At 39.3% G+C, this 17,191-nt stretch overlaps 1 protein-coding gene across 1 annotated transcript in view; it reads right to left on the bottom strand.

Annotated features, from left to right (window-relative positions):
- LOC126183840 (rab GTPase-activating protein 1-like) overlaps window positions 1-17,191 on the bottom strand; it is a 157,805-nt gene that overhangs the window by 117,943 nt on the left and 22,671 nt on the right. Inside the window, exons 3-5 of the mRNA XM_049926100.1 lie at window positions 9,076-9,259; window positions 4,274-4,423; window positions 1,955-2,143 (exon numbers count right to left, since the gene is read on the bottom strand). Of these exons, the coding sequence (XP_049782057.1) occupies window positions 1,955-2,143; window positions 4,274-4,423; window positions 9,076-9,259 (523 nt within the window). The remainder of the gene's footprint in view (window positions 1-1,954; window positions 2,144-4,273; window positions 4,424-9,075; window positions 9,260-17,191) is intronic.

Genomic DNA, 17,191 nt, shown 5'->3' with positions numbered 1-17,191 from the left:
TTCAGTCATTCGTGCATTATCAGTATGCTTGGTACAAAGTACAATAAGTAGAACAATGGCCATGACCATTTCTTATTTCCCACAATTATGTCTGTATAAAACTAGCCTGAAAGCACCAATTTTTCATCAGGTGTGCCTGGTGTAAGGAAAATGTTTGTTTTCATCATTCAAATGACACTTCCCTTTATTGTGATGACTATGGGGAATAAACAAGGAACTGTTTCATTCTTATTAAAATATGCATTATTGAGAAATTATGATAAGAACTGTCTTGCATGAATTGTTATAAAACGATGTATGTGCAAGAACTACAGTAGAACCCCACACTTACACACTTTTCAAGGGACTTAAATAAAATGGTATAAAAATTGTGACAACATAAAATGTGGGAAATGATGTTTTAAGCTGTAAGTTATGTATAGGATACCACCTTACATTTTCACAATTTATGTATGATATATGTACATAATAGGCATCAAAATACTTGTCAGGGACTTGTTTATTATCTAATTACTGCTGATGTAACTGGAAACAATAACTGTCTGGGAAGCAGAAATGTTTGACTCAATTTCATATGACATAATCGACATTTTTGGAAAGCCTGCAGCTGTCATTCATTATTTAAATAATGAAACACTGCACTAGTTACCAGTTTATAGAAAACACCACACACACACACACACACACACACACACACACACACACACACACACACACACACACAAAAAAAAAAAAAACACTCACATTGATTGTTTGTGTAACATTTAAGCAAGTACTGTACTTGACAACAAGAATAAATTCTCAAAACATGTTTTGCTCAGGATGAAAAAATACGTAATTAGCGCTATGTTTTTGGTTTAGACATTTGAGCATTGCAAAGTGAGTGAAGATGTCAACTAGCACAAGTGGCCAAACGACAAAACATGCTGAATATGGTTCGACAAAGGTGTTACAACAATCGTGAAACTGCACATGCTCCGTAGAGCACCAAGTAGAGCTCGGCAGCAGCAAGAGATACGGCACGAATTTTTCCAACTTTTACATATTTACCAGTTCAAATCCACTGAATAGAGCACCCTGTTCTCAAGAAATTAGCCACGTAATGTTTGTAAACACTACTTGTCTGCCAACATCACATGCCAACGTCATTTTATGTCACTTTCTTCTGCATGAGCATTTTTTCATACAGTGTAAATTGTGGGAAAATTATAAATATGTTGATGCAAAATTGGTCCAAATTAACATCTCTTGTCCCTATCTTAGTGTTTATCTGTGTATACATTTTTTAAACATATTAATATTATCATCTTCTATGTGCTCTAACTTATTACATTATTTTACTTACCTTTTGCACTCTGATCCCTCTATCACTGCAGTTCAATTTTAATCAATCTTCTACTTAGCATTCCTATTTTCCTGCTTTTCTTCAAGCCTTTGGTTTACACACTTACCGTTTTTTTGATCTGAAAATTCTCTCTTTTTTTCAATGAAAGGCTTCAGAACTTAAAAACCCTTCACAGAGCTTTCAAGTTATTTTCTTGTCAATGCACTTTCTTCATTTTCACTTCACCAACTCCTTGTAATTATGCCTCTTCATATTACTAATTGTAAAATTATAAGATGCTTTGTAACAAATGCTCTGTTGAAATCCTGAAGTGTACTTCATTTCCGTAACTCCTCACTAAATGCAATGTTACTTTCAAATTTATTCATGGCTTAAAATCTTTAATATCTCTAGTTCCTATTTTTGTTTATTCTTTGTAACTGACAGCTATAACTAGCATACTCAGTTTACTGCAATCAGTGATGGTTGATTGAAAAATGTGTTGTCAAGAACTGACATTTTCAAAAGTGAACTCTTTATTACAATTTATCCAAGACCTTTCAACAAAAACCTGTGTGTGTGTGTGTGTGTGTGTGTGTGTGTGTGTGTTGTGTGTGTGTGTACACTCACCATTTCCAGAAGTTGCAGATCAGAGTGCTTGCGGTAACGGCCTGGGCTGATAAGAACACCAAAGCAGCGTTCTACTTCCAGTTCCTTTCCATGTTCTGATGCTTGCTGTACAGTAAGACATATTTTCTTCTCCATATTAACTCGTAGTTTGAAATGACTTCTATCTCTTGCAACAGGTGAGAAATTTCCCTGAAAGTTCATATTGCATTTCAGAAAATCTTTTAACATACACTTCAGTATCATTATGTAATCATTATCTAGTAACTGAAAATTATTTTTCAATTTTTTTTATTGTACTGCAAGCAGTTAGAAATTAAAGCCAATTCATGCATTAACAGTTTGTTCACTTAAAGCGATCACAATATATTTATAGAGAAAACTTTTAAGGAGAACTTGTCTGAATGTAAAGTGGAAATTTTAACTATGCTCTGTTATTCAACATAGTTTAAGATTTCCATTACTTATAACAATGACAACAAGACACGTAGCACTATAAATCAAAATTCAGTGATTGATAGCTTTAAATCTGACAGAGGAGCCGGGCTGGGGGCAGAGCAAGGGGTGAGGGTGGGAAAACAGATCGGGCGAGTCAGGGGTTGGTACGGGTTGGGGGCACAGCTGAGAAAGCAGCAAGGAGCATGGCATGGCAAAGGGACTGGGAGCAGAGGGGGGCAGAGCAGGCAGCAGGGCAAGAGGTCAGAGGGGGTGGTAATGCAAGAGGGCAGGGCGGACGGCAGGACAACGGTGCGGAGCAGACGGCAGAGCAAGGAGGTAGAAGGTGGCGGAGTGGGAAAGGAGGGTGAGGGAGGGGGTGGTGGATGGTGTTGGTAGCAAGTCAAGAGGACATAATGGGGTGGTAGTAGGCCAAGGGCTCATTAGGGTAGGAGCGACACTGTGGAATGGGGCAGCCAGTACTGGAGTGGGGAGGGGAGACACCGTACAGAGGGGGGGTCCGTACCAAGGTGGAGTGAGGTGGTGCGGCACTTTGGAGCGGAGGGGCGGCACCAAGGTGGAGTGAGGTGGGGCGGAGAGGGGCACTGGGGCAGGGAGGGGTGGCACCTGGGCAGGGAGGAGAGGTACCAGGGTAGGAGGGCCGTACTAAGAACTGGGGAATGAATCAAGGGACGAGCGGCAGTCCAGGAGAAAGAGAAGGAGGTGCAGGGTGCAGCAGATTGAGAGAGAGTCCCAGAAAGGATAAGGGGCCCATGGCGGAGGGGGGGGGGGGTGTTAGAGGAAGGAGAAGGCGCCCAGGGTAGAGGGGGGCACAGGGAGGAGAGGGAGCCTAGGGTGCAGAGGGTCCAGGGAGGGGGGGGGGGCTAGGGAGTGGAGGGGGGGCAGGTAGGAAGTGGGAAAAAGGCGCGGGGGTTCCCTGAGCACAGGGGGTGCAACGGTGCGGGATGGGCCACGGCACGGTGGTGGCCATGGCGGGGGAGGACCAATGGCGCAGGGTGGCAAGGTTGGAGGTGGGCCAAGACAGAGAGCCAAGTGCAGCAGGCCAGAGCAGTCTAGGGAGGTGTCGAGCGGCAAAAGGGGAGGGGTGGTGGGTGGCAAATAGGGGATAGGCCAGGCGGCAAAGAGGTGGGGGGCCAGTGTGAGATGGATGGCGGGCAGGGGGATGTGGTCGGGGATCCAGCAGGAGGTGGGGGGGGCAGTGCAAGGTGGGGGGTGGGCGGCCAGCGTGATGAAGGGGGCCAGCACGAGGGGGGGGGGGCAGCACGAGGAGGGGGGGGGGCCAGCGCGAAATTCCAAAAAAACTACTAGTATACAACATAGGACTTAATTTGGGCAAGAAATTCTAAGAATGTAGATCTGGAGCACAGATATCTACGGAATTGAATCACGGATTGTGGGAAAAATGTAAAAGAAGAGAATCAGTGTGTTTTATTTGGTGCTCCAGAAGAATGTTGAGAATACAGTGGACTGATAAGATAAGAAATGAGGTGGTCTGTGCAGAATCAGTAATGAGAGGAACAAGCTGAAAACATTGACAAGAACAAGGGACAGGATGATCAGACGTGTGTTAAGATATCAAGGAACATCTTCCATTGTACTAAAGGGGGTCACACAGGATAAAAACTGTAATATCCTGCAAATAATTTGAGTACAGTGGGTGCAGGTGCTATTTTGAGGTGAAGAGGTTGGCATAGGAGAGGAATTTGTGGTGGCCCACATCAAATCAGTCAAAAGATTATTGATAAAAGAACCTGAATAATTTGAAGTAAATGACATCACTTACACACCACAGACAGTGGTTCAAAGAGAGGCACCCATAAGTAGACATAAAAAGTCACATCAAAGAACTTATTAACTGACACTTACATGACCATCATCTTCTTTGATTGCCATTGTAACTTGAAAAATGAACACTTCATCTGACTGTGCTGGACTGGAAAGACTTGTCACTGAATTCATAAGACTCTTTGGTACACGCTGGAATGCCTTGGAGAAACATCCAGAAACTTGGCCCACCTGAAAAAATCTTTGGTTAGGAATTGCTAGGTAAACCCTAAAAAGCACAGGTTATTTAAATTAAATGGTTTCCAGTCACCAATTATTCCAGTTAACTTACAAGGTACATATTTTCTCAGCATTATTTGAAACAACATTTCATCATCTTTATGGGGTGCCACAAAGAGTACACAGTAATAATAAAAGAGCTTATGTGAATGCAGCTGGGTGACACATTCAACAATAGCCTATATTTTGATAGGTGAACAAATTGCACAAATGCAGGGGGACAGCACTGTGCAAGGGAATTTAAGCCCTTAGCAGCCAAGGTTAACTGACTATCAACCAGATGGCATAAACAGACAAAGAATGCACACACCATAAACAACTAGCACCACCACACAACCAAAGATGACCAACCTCAGAAGTTATTGATTGTGAGTATTAATTACCAACAAGTGAGCAAGTAGCCTTAACTCTATGCCTCTGTTTTTTGACCAGGTCAAAGCAGAATTCCAAGCAAAGTTCAACCAAAAACCCCATCCGTAATTATAAGCTCAATTGGTATTTTAATCTCAACTATACCGACAGATGGAAGTGCACACCAGGATCTCTGTGTTGTTATATTCAACAGGATGACAGGTATCAAGACAATGTTCTGGAATAGCAGACTTGCTCAGCTGTTGTAAGTGTGTGTGATGCTTATGCTCTATACACTGGTCCTCCATAGTCCTGACGATCTGACCAATGTATGACATGTCACAACTGCAATGGTAAAAACCAACATTATACAAACCAAGATCGACCTTTAAAGACCCTAAAACAGCATAATCATAGATGGTGGAAAAAATCTTCAAACAAGGTTTCTACAGAATATGACCAATCCTGTCGGAGATGCTACCTGCACAAGGTAAAAAGACATCAACTTAGGCGCCACCTCGTTATTTTCATCACTACTCGATTTGTCATTTGTTGTCAGCATACCACATGTCTGATCAGTCTCTGACTAGAACCATTCTGACAGAGAGTAACTCTGATTTGGGTTAACTCAGCTGACAAACTGTCACCATGTGAGATGATAGGGGCTCTATGAACCAAGGTATAAAGTAATCCTTCATGCTGAGCCAGATGGCAACAACTATCAGCCTGAAGATTCAGATCAGTGAGAGCTGGCTCCCAATAAATGGCATGTCCCAGTATACCATCTATCTGAAACTCCTGAATAACACATAATGGAATGGAAGGCAGCCATTCTTTTCCATTTCCAGAGTTGAGTGATTATATGGATGGACTAAATTCAGATTTGCTAAAAAGTTGTACAAATTATCATTGCCATGAGTCACCCGGGTGCATTCTCATAAGTTGTTTGGAAATTTCATATGCAAGAAGAAACTTGAATTTTAAAGTAGAGGCGATACTTTGATGTGCTAAACAAAAACATCTATCACAACCCTACAAGTAAAATGAATATGATAAGCACTAAATTGGTCATACAAAAGCTGCTGATTTCTCAAATCCCCGATGCCTGTCAGATTTATTTTGAAGAAATTATCAGTAAATTTTACGATATAGTATCATAAGGATGTCAGTAACCTTCTATAGATGTTGAGATGGTACAAATCTTGCAGATGGTTACATTAATACCCTGCATGATGTTGCACATATACAGGGTGTTTCAAAATGAATATACGGGTTTTAAGGCTTTGTAACACATTTTACATTCACCTGCCAGTTATAAATAATATGTCAAATGAAAGAGAAACACAAACACTTTTTCTTACAAATATTCAGTGTGAAAACCGGTCACACATCGAGTCGATAGGCGAGTTGTTCCAAAACCTTGATCAATGTGTCAGGAGTAACTGTTGCCATGATACTGTTTCTAACGTCAGATAGATCAGATGGTATCTGAGGCAAATACACATGATCACGTGGTGGTCATGCACAAAATTCTGTGTCAACTGGCCCCTTGTGCCCAATCCACCAGTCAGACACAATGTCGTTTAACCAGTCGTGTACTGAGTTATGCCACTGAGGCGGCGCACCATCTTGCTCCCAAATAAAGACGTGTTAGTTAGCTTCTTCCCATTGAGGCATGCACTAAGATAAGAAACATCAGTTACAGTTGATTCACCAAACAGAAAGGCCCATAATCTTTTCGTGGGGATATTTCTTGGGGCTAAGCATGAAAGACTCACTTGTTCAACATGTTTTTCAGTCACTCTTTGTCATTCCATACTCTTCCCATTGCATGCAGGTATACAAACAAAACTGTTTGAGTTGCTCTTTGATTTGGTGTATTATTTACAACTGTCAGTTGAATGTAATATATGCTACAATGTCTTAAAACCGGTATGTTCATTTTGAAACACCCTGTATAGTTCTAGAGCGAACTGGAGTGTAGGGGGGAGAAGATTATGCATAATCTGGAAGACATATGATGAAAATATATGACTGGAGGTGAAACATGGAAATACCATAATATCCTAGATAAATAAATAAATTCAAAACACTTTGAAAGGCAAAGCTGAAAGTGCAGAAACAAAAAGTATTTGAGGAAAGTAATGCCAGCTGTTTAGTTTTGGAGCTCACATGCTACAATAACAATTGACTGTTTACAAAACAACGAGTAGCTCTTATTACACAACCATTTCCATTGTGAACTGAAGCAGATGACAGGTTCACAAAAAGTGATCTTATATCACAAGATAATGGCTCACACATAAGGCATTGCAAGTGTAAATGTGCACAGGCAAAAAATTTTTAATAAGACTTCACCCACCTGAATTGAAAGATTCAGCTCCATGTGCCTTTTTCGGTTTTCTAATATAAAAAAGTATCTTGAAGCAAATAAATTCTTTTTGAATGAAGTTTTTATCTGTGCAGGGAACTAGTGTTATGTAGAATTGGAAGCAGATTTCTTTTGTGAAGAAACAAAAAGAATTTGATTCTTATTGGATCAAATACGCTGTACTGAATGGAAAATAAGTTTAGAAATACTTTTTAGTTGTATTAACTGTGTATTTTATCCCCACAGCAAAATGTTGCTTGAGTATGTCATACAGTTATTTGGTTAGTAAACATGGGGTGGCATAGTGATCACAGGTTTCTTAGACTCATGCAAGCTTGGCACGGAAGAGTTGAAACATTTGAAGTGGAAGAAATTTTTGGTGAATAATGGTACTTTAATCAGAGAAAACTATTTGCAAAAGATAAAAAATATGGTATCCACTGAGGAACCTAGGAAAATCCTACAGTACCAACACATTGCTTCCACAAGCATAATGAATATAAAATAAGATTAATTACAATAAGTTGGCACTCTCTCCATGTTCCACCCATGAACAGAAATGGAATGACAATATAGAGGTCAGCATAAAATGTTTCTCACATGAAAAAATTTCTGCACACAGGTGTGGAAAATGAGAACAATGAAATTGTGCCTTCATATAGTTCACAAAAGACTCTGCAAAATTAGCATACTTCATGTATTATTTTCATTGTATCATTTATCTATTATAAATACTTCAAGTTTTTTACAAACTTACATTGGATACAGGTTTCGTCATGCTATGTCTACAAGTACACTATGTAACCAAATGACTCCTCGAAACACAAATTATGTGTTCTTTGTGATGTCAGGCAGTGCATTCCAGGGTATATAAAACCAGGTGCAATATGCTAACATAAAAGAGCGTTTTTTCTGTCATAATTAATGGAGGGAGCTCATCAAACAGTCCCTAATGGTAGGGACCCGCAAGTTTGATCATTCCTCTAGAAAGAGTCTGAAGGAGTTCCTTGTGCCCGTGTCCACTGTTGGCCACATCATAAAGGTGAAAGATCAGAGAATCACTACAGTCAATCATTGCTCTGACAACCCTAAGTAAGTAACCGATACTGATCAGTAAACATATAACTTCGCACATGAATCAATAAAGGTCATTCTAGTCAATTACTGCAGAAGACTTTCATCATGCCAAGATGACAATGACCTGTTGAAAGGTGACATAACTTACCCCAATCAAGTAGTGCAGAAGACATTGATAAGAAATAATGTGCAACACTGCCTAAAATAATGCAAATAATGTTATCATAGGTCTCTGGATTGATGAAAGTCGCAGTGCATGGACATGGTACTCAGGGGGGTGTGTGTGTGTGTGTGTGTGTGTGTGTGTGTGTGTGTGTGTGTGTATGTGTGTGAACATGATAAAGATAATGTGCATAAATCGAAAACCACTGCATTGTGTTTCAAAGAAATTGTGATGATTTGTTAAACTGCTCTATGCAGTGACCCACACCAAAGCCTAGCAAACACTTTTGCGATGAACTGGTGTAGATTCTATGGGTATTAAATCACTCAAAAATTCAGCAACACATACTAAAGCTATGGGAAGAACAAAAACAAATTCTACTTCCAGAAAATCAGAACTATAAGGAACGTGTTCCATGAAGCTTGAACACTTGTAATAGAAGCAAAAAGAGCTACCATCATTTAGTTAGAAGACTGGAATCTGCAGCAAACAGCAATAGATGTCTCGAGGAGATATTTGGCCACATAGTGCACTTTTGCTATGACAGATTTTCTGTTTATAAATGTTTTTTCAAAGTTGATTTATACAATATAAAAATATATAAGGTGAACTCAGAATATGTGGTTTATAATAGATTCTTACAGCTTCTGGAATATCACATCTAAATACATGGCACTGAAATATGGCTGATTCGTGGGATTCTCCATGAGACCATGTAAATGCAAAACATGGCGCCTCCTTAGTTCCTACTGTTCCTCTGCTGTAGTACAAGATCCGGTGGATTTCATACTGTGCCATCACAGCATTTGTAGCTGCATCATACAACCTGAAGATAGAAAAGAAACAAATCATCATGTTCTATTGTAGAAAAGAAGTCTAGCTTGCCTCATTTTGCAATTTTGTAGATTCTTTGACTTGTATAAGGGGTAAGGTGACAACAGCTGGCTAACATCCTCAACAGCTGCCCATGTGTCAGTTATGTCATCCAAACTAATGTATGATTAAAGAAAGGAGTGTAACATTCAAAGCAATAGCTCACTCTAGCCTAGTGGCACTTATTATGGGTATTATGGAAAAGATGACCACAAAAATAACTGAAAGAAGTCCAGTTTTCCGCTGTCTTAGAGCTCAGCTTTGAACCTCAACATAGATAGAAGTCGTGTGTGAAGTTTTAACAGATATCTATTAGTGATCAGTTCTGTATCTTTTAATGCATTATCATTTATCTTCAATGCCTTAACATAGGTAATTTAGCCAGTAAACTAAGATAGATATGAAACAAGTGCTTTATGTGTGACAGTGCTGCACAATCACATCACTCGTGTAACACACACACATCCAAAACTATTCTGTCCTATGACATTGTTACAACCACAAGCTCATCTCTAGAATGAGCAGAATTTTCAGCATCTGTATCAGCTAAATAAACTGGAAGTGCCTCAATTAAGTGTTCATTTTATGACATGTCAATGCAACAAAATCTTCTTGTGTTACCAGTTACAGGGTGTCTTGTGACATTTCAGGAGGCATATTATTTCTCCCTGTATTCTGGCAGGTTGTGTAATCAACCACAGTAAAATCTTCTCAAGCCATTTCAATCTACAAGATGATTGTAGTATTTTGGAAGGAACATTTTCTCCTACCATTTTGTGGAAATGGCACAGAGATGATTGGACAATCTGCGGATGGACATGTCTAAGCATCTGAAAAGATTTTATAGCAATGTTATAGAGATTATGCAAGGAATGACTGTGGTAACACAAATGTTGAATATTGTTAATATCTATGGAATTTTAAGAGTAAAGCAAGCATTTAGACCATGTGCTGCCTCCTCTCTGCTACTGCCATTGCATTTTCTTCCACGAATTGCAGCAGAATGTTAGTTCTTTGGCATTAAAATCTTTATATCAAAGCATTATTTTCATGGATGTAAGAAGCATTCTGCCTCAGAGCCCAAACACAATAGGCCTTACTAAACTTTAGTTATTCAAGTTACTCCTTGTAGCATGCCAGTGAGTCCTCATGCACCATTTCCCTTCGGCACATATTACAAATGAGGCTCTCCAGTTCCTCAATGGTTATTTACAAAGATCCCACGAGTTCACTCATATTAAATATTCAACACAGAGGGCCTGTAATTCTGTTACAGATTAGTCTCTTCACAAGTTATTTTATTTCAAAGTATATGTAATGATCTGAGAAATATCAATGAAATGAACTTTTTTTGCACACTTCTTGTGTACATCCTATGGCACCTTCATCACATAAAATGATGAATGTCATACCTTTTCTGTTACCATGTGGTAACGTAATCACTGTATCTGTTGGAGGAACCTGTTATGATACACCTGTCCTAAAGGTAACACAAAAATACTATGTGAAAGTATATCTTTTGGCAGTACCAAAGCAATGAATAAAATATTCAGGAGTTTTGTCAGGAAAAGCTTTCCATTACTGAGGGTCATCAACAGCAGAAGCCTGCAAAGGGGGGAAAAAAGGGAAAAATAGGATGTGTACGATTTTAGAAACATGACTTACAGATGACAGCAATCAAGGCAAATTGCCCATTTGATTACAGCTGAAAATTGGAGTAACAATGAAACTATGTGGCAGCCTGACAGTTAATCTCAAAAGAAATAAACAGTGGTGTGAACTATCACATCAACTGAAAGAAGAAACTTTTAATCTAGATGGGTTGGTTGAGTATAGTGCACTGAGTATCAAATTTATTAGCAGCCAAAAAAATTTATTTTTGGACAAGTGAGCTAGAAATTTATAAAATATTTTCTTTCAATATGTTGAAACAACATACTATAACAAAACTACAGGGTTTAAGACTGCGTTTCAAATAAGTGTAGCTAGCTGACCAATAGTATAAAAACAGAAACTAGCCACTCACTCAAGACAATAACAAAACCTTGGACACACACAAAACAAGATACACAACAAAATACAATGAACTAAAACATGAATCACTAAGTGTGGTATGTCACAAGTATCACTACTGATGGGTCTTATCACTAGAGAGATGAACTATGAGTCAAAGTGGAGTAGCTTATGTGAAATCTGGTGAGATTAGCTTCATCGTGTCTGTCTGGCTGCAGAGAGATGTACCATGCCTGCATTTTTGATTTCATGTAGTGCAGGTTATTAACATTTCATTTCAATTACATAGTTTCCCACTGATGTAAGACACTGAATGTGTAGGGGTATGGTACACAGAATTATGCCCCTTTTAAAAAATGCCACCAAATCTGTATTACCTGACAGTTAATTTTCTCCAACTCCCACAAGGTTTCATACCTGCCTGAGTATCACAACATCACCCATCTTAGCAATAATAATGAGGCAGTGTGAATCCTTTGGACTAATATGGCTACTGGGTAGAGCTGCTGACTAACAAGGAATCCACAATGACTGAACAGGTTTGTCACTGATGATAAGAACTGATTTTGCTGTATTACCTAAGCAACAATATTGGAACTGGCGATCAAAGAGCTCAACTAGATCAATAATTGTTTAGTTTCATAACAGGAACTGTGGATGTACATGTAACTTACATAACTCCACATTTTGTGCATTAAATTTGCACCACACAACCAAACAAAACATGAACAGAAAATTTTGTATGACCTCAGAAAAACATTTCTTCTATAAAACACACGCACATTAGGAAACTGTAATTTGAATTGTAGCTACAAGATGTCCTGTTGTATATAAATTAGGTAATTGGAAAGTAAATAGCATGTCTTCCTAATTTGCGTGATCCCAGTGCTACAATGATCTGCCTCATTTAATTTTATTTGTTACTGTAATTCGATTTTTATTTCTTTTAAACATCGTCGTGAAGCTACTTATGTGCTTATTACCAAGCACTTTATGTAGAATGAGATTCTTTATTCTTTTATGTGAAAAGATTGATTTATGGTTTTTGTTGTTTGCTTTTATGTTGAAACACTATAAGAAATATGTTAGTAATCGATTATATTACCTTGACTGGAATATTATACAACAACTATTTTAGTACCATTTAGTGTGAATGACAAATTTTTAAATCCTATGAGCAAGCTTCTGTGATTTTTTAATTAACAATTTGTAATGATGACTGAATCCTTTTCTTTTATCTCTTACAATGCTTCAATTGTGCTACCATTACTTTTTTATGCATACAACTATACAAAATATTATTCTACCATACATCTCATTAGTGTCACCTTATAGCCATTTCCCTTTCCTATTTCACTCAATTCCATGTGCGCAGTTGTCAATTCATATTGTTAGATGAAAGTTCAGATATTTGATACGCTGGTAGTAGAGACTGCACTTTACTTGGATTTGCAACATTTTCTTTTTTTTTATTTCTTTTGATCTTTATTGCAGTATCTGAAAATATCTGTGCCAAATCATGCAATAAATACTACTCTCTTTAGTGATTTGAACAGAAAAAAATGACTGAAAAGCAATCTGAACACACATTCATTGACAGAATTTATTTCCTTTATTAAGAGATTAGTCAGTGGGGTATAAATAGCCAGACACAATGGGGCATCTATACCTGGACTAACGATCTTGGCAAATGTGGAAAGCTAGAATGTTTGCAATGTTCAAAAATAAAAGGTATAAAATATCAGTGGCAGCAACCTATCACTGATAAGATCATTAGAGATGGTCCACACTCAATGACTGGGCAAGAATGGGGATTCAGCTCCCCCTCCCCCCCTCCCCTGCAAAGAAATTATTCTGGCATTCACACAAACTGGTTCATGAAATCCATGGAAAATCTAAATCTGAACAGCAAGATGAAGATTAGGACCCCAATAATCCCAAGACTGAGTCCAGTATCTCAACCACTGCACCACAGTGCTTGATGAGAGTGCTTCGACGAAAACAGATTAAGGAAACATTTTCTGGGAAGACTTTAGTGATTTGACAAGGGATTGGAGGTCATGCTGGGCATCTGGGATGGGACAACTGCAGCGAGGCTTTTAGGTGGATGCATCTGATAGATAATCTTTGTTGTCTGTAATGACAGTGGCAGAGCCTCTACAACCAGTAAACATGACCAGATAATTCTGTTAGGAGTTAGTAGATGGCAGTATGTTCTGCAGCTACAAGGTAGGTCTCAGTGGGAGGAGGAATCCAGGGTATAAGGATGAGGCTAAGTTGGAAGTTAAGAATACCTAGAACATTATCAGGGGACGGACAGGTGAGAGTGTAGTTAAATAATGGTCACATAGAGAGACAAGTGAAGTAAGGCAGGATTCACAGTCAGCTTTGGAATGGTTCTGGTCTGCTGGGTGGGTCACCAAAAATAGTTTCTACTTATGGCCCCTCAGGAATGACAGCAGATCACAAACAAGCCTAGCATGACTAAATTTGGGTGTGTGGCTGAAGTTAAGGTATTTAGAGGCAACTGAAACTGCTGTAGGACTGTAGTTATTTGTGGATATGTTGAAAACTATGTTTTGGTTCAGTTGTGGGGAGGAGGGATGGTGAGGGGGGGGGGGGGGGGGGGCAGCCAGTTCATTGGTTTGACAGTTACAGCAAGTTGGCAACACTTAGTTTGGTGGCTACAAGGGATTGTTGAGGAAGCTTTATCCCAGCTGTTGTGATCATGATGGCTATTAGTATTCCAATGCAGGAATATAAAATTCATAAGTAAGACAGTTCATGTTGGTCTAGTTTTAGGAGTGCAAGAGTTTTCATTTGTGAGATGAGATGCATGTCTTCAGGACTGGTGAGCTGGAATATATTTCAGACAGAAAAGAGCAAGTTCATGAATGCTGCCATCTGCATTACATGGATCGTCAGAGCTATCTTGAAAAAAAGGTAGGAAATTAAGGAGATGGGAACTGGATAATTAATTTGAAAGTGCCAGAGGCTGTTGACAATTTCAGACAAGGCATTAGGCTACGAGATGAAGTAATGAAGGCATCAGAGGATCAAATAGGTAAAGCGAGCAGGCCTGATAGAAATCCTTGGATATCACAGGAGATATTTGCTATGGCCGCCCACTTCATTCATTGTAGAGCCTACTGCATCAGCATCCCACTTCACGTCCAACCAACAAAGAATGCCTGCATCACAGGGCGAATATTCACCAGAAAAACCTTTGTCTTCTGTGTTGTAAACAAATATTTGCCAGCAGCCACAACATAACACAACACAACACCAGGTCTCCACCAACAGCAACCAGGAACCGCTACCCATTCGCGGAACCTGCAGAACAGCTTCACCAGGGGTCACAGCTAGCACAGGAACTACTTTGATATGCCAGGAACATGATCGCAAATAGTTCTGACAGATACATCTGCCAAATGGGCTTAATAAGGCGGTGCACTGCCGGAAAAAGAGAGTTCGATGCACCACTTGGACATATGCAGAGCTGCCACCCCAGTAGCCACGGCCAGATGCCTCTCTTAGCTGGCTGATCTCTTGCCCGTGGACTTGGTATACTTGACGAACATCCTGACATTGTATAATTGTTGATTGGGATCTCTTACCATGGAGAGTCAGGTCTTTTCTTTGTTATTGTATACTGGTGACGATCCGCAGTTGGGATCAAGTCTGTTCTTCTTTTCGAAATTGTATTATTGTTTCATTTTGGTGAGTCCAATAAATTGTTTTCAGACTTGTGTTTTCTGCATTTATATTCTGCTAGTCCAGTCCATATACTTCAATACTGAATTTAACTGATGAAGGGATAAAATATAGTGCAGCAAATGAAGCAGGTGAAAAGGAATATAAATATCTAAGAAATGAGGCTGACAGGAAGTGCAAAATGACTAGCAGGAGTGGCTAGAGAACAAATGTAGGGATTTAGAAGCATATTTCACTAGGGTAAAGATATACACTGCCTACAGGAAATTAAAGACAGTTTTGGAGAAAAGAAAAGCAGGTTTATGAATATCAAGAGCTTAGATGGGAAACCAGTCCTAAGCAAAGGTGAGAAAAGCAGAAAGGTCAAATGACTGTATAGAGGGGCTATACAATGGTGATTAACTTGGAGTCACTATTAGAGAAATGGAAGAGGATGTAGATGAAGATGAAGATGAGATGGAATACATGACACTGCAAGAAGACTTTAACGAAAAAAGGGAAGGGAAGGATTGGGAAGGAAATCGGCCGTGCCCTTTCAAAGGAACCATCCCGGCATTTGCCTGAAACGATTTAGGGAAATCACGGAAAACCTAAATCAGGACGGCCGGAGACGGGATTGAACCGTCGTCCTCCCGAATGCGAGTCCAGTGTGCTAACCACTGCGCCACCTCGCTCGGTAAATGACAAGTTCCTTAGAGGTTAAAGAAAGGCAAACCTATATTTATAGCACTTGTAGACTTAAGAGAAAGCTTTTGATGATGTTAACTGGAATAAACTCTTTGAAATTGTACAGTAGTAAGGCTAAAATACAGGAAGTGAAAGATTATTAAAACTTGTACAGTAAACAGACTGCAGTTATAAGAGTCAAAGAACATTAAATGAAAACCATGGTTGAGAAGGGAGTGTTATTCAATAAGTATACTGAGCAAGTAGTAAAGAAAACCAAAGAAAAATTTGGAGACAGAATTAACATACAGGGAGAAGAAATACAAACTTGGAGATTTGCCAATGACACTGTAAATCAATCAGAGATAGCAAAGGACTTGGATGAGCAATTGAACGGAATGGATAATGTCAGGGTATAAAATGCAGACTGGCAATGGCAAGTTAAGTGTTTCTGAAGAAGAGAATCTTGTTAATATCAAATATAAATTTAAGTACAGTTATAGAAGTGTCCGTATTTTACAGTGTATGTGTAGTTTGATGCAAACATTCTTCAGACATGTGAAAAAAGACACTGCTGACTGTCTACAGTTGTATGAAATATTCATTCACAAATTGCAAATACATGAGCTGTAGATCATCAGCAATGTATGTTCCTTCAGACATATATGCATGTCTAAATGACATTTACATCAAACTACACAGGCACTGAAAATACAGACACTGCAATAGCTGTATTTCATGCCAAAGCAAAGGCAAACTGACATGCAAAACACTGTTTCTACCTGTGCAGAAATCACATAATGTGTGAGCAGTATGGGACAAGACACTAGGATATATGGAAGTTTGGACTGGTCACGGAGGAATCCTCAGATAGACTAAATCGTTATGGCAACTGCTCATGCAAAGCCAGAAATCCGGATTCAAGTCTCAGTTGCAAAAATTTACGTATGTTACCAGTACATGGTACAGCTGATGTATAATCATATTTGTAAATTGCATATACATTTCATGTACATAAATTTAAGTGTTGGGAAGTCTTTTCTTAAGCCATTTCTCAGGAATGTAGTCTTGTATGAAAGTGTAATGGGGACAACAAGCAGTTCACACAGGAACAGAATACGAGCTTCTGAAATGTGGTGCTACAGAAGAAGGCTGAAGATCAGATCAGTTGAAGGCGTAACAAATGAGAATACAGTGAGTAGGATTGGAGAGTAACACAACTGTGGCACAAAAGGACTAAAAGAGAGCATAGGTTGATAGGAGACATTCCGAGTTATCAAGGAATCATCAACTTAGTACTGGAGGGAAGTCTGGTGAGGTGGAGGGGAGGGGAGGGGGGGGGGGGGAGAGGAGTTAAAATTGTAGATGAAGACCGAGACATGAATACAGTAACCAGGCCCACATGGATTTAGGTTGCAGTAGTTATGCAGAGATGATGAGAACCATGCAGGATAGAGTATCATGCAGAGCTGCATCCAACTACTCTTCAGAC

This window comes from Schistocerca cancellata, chromosome 4, assembly GCF_023864275.1.
Source record: "Schistocerca cancellata isolate TAMUIC-IGC-003103 chromosome 4, iqSchCanc2.1, whole genome shotgun sequence".
NCBI classification, from domain to species: domain Eukaryota; kingdom Metazoa; phylum Arthropoda; class Insecta; order Orthoptera; family Acrididae; genus Schistocerca; species Schistocerca cancellata.
This window is presented reverse-complemented; position numbering and strand designations above follow the sequence as displayed.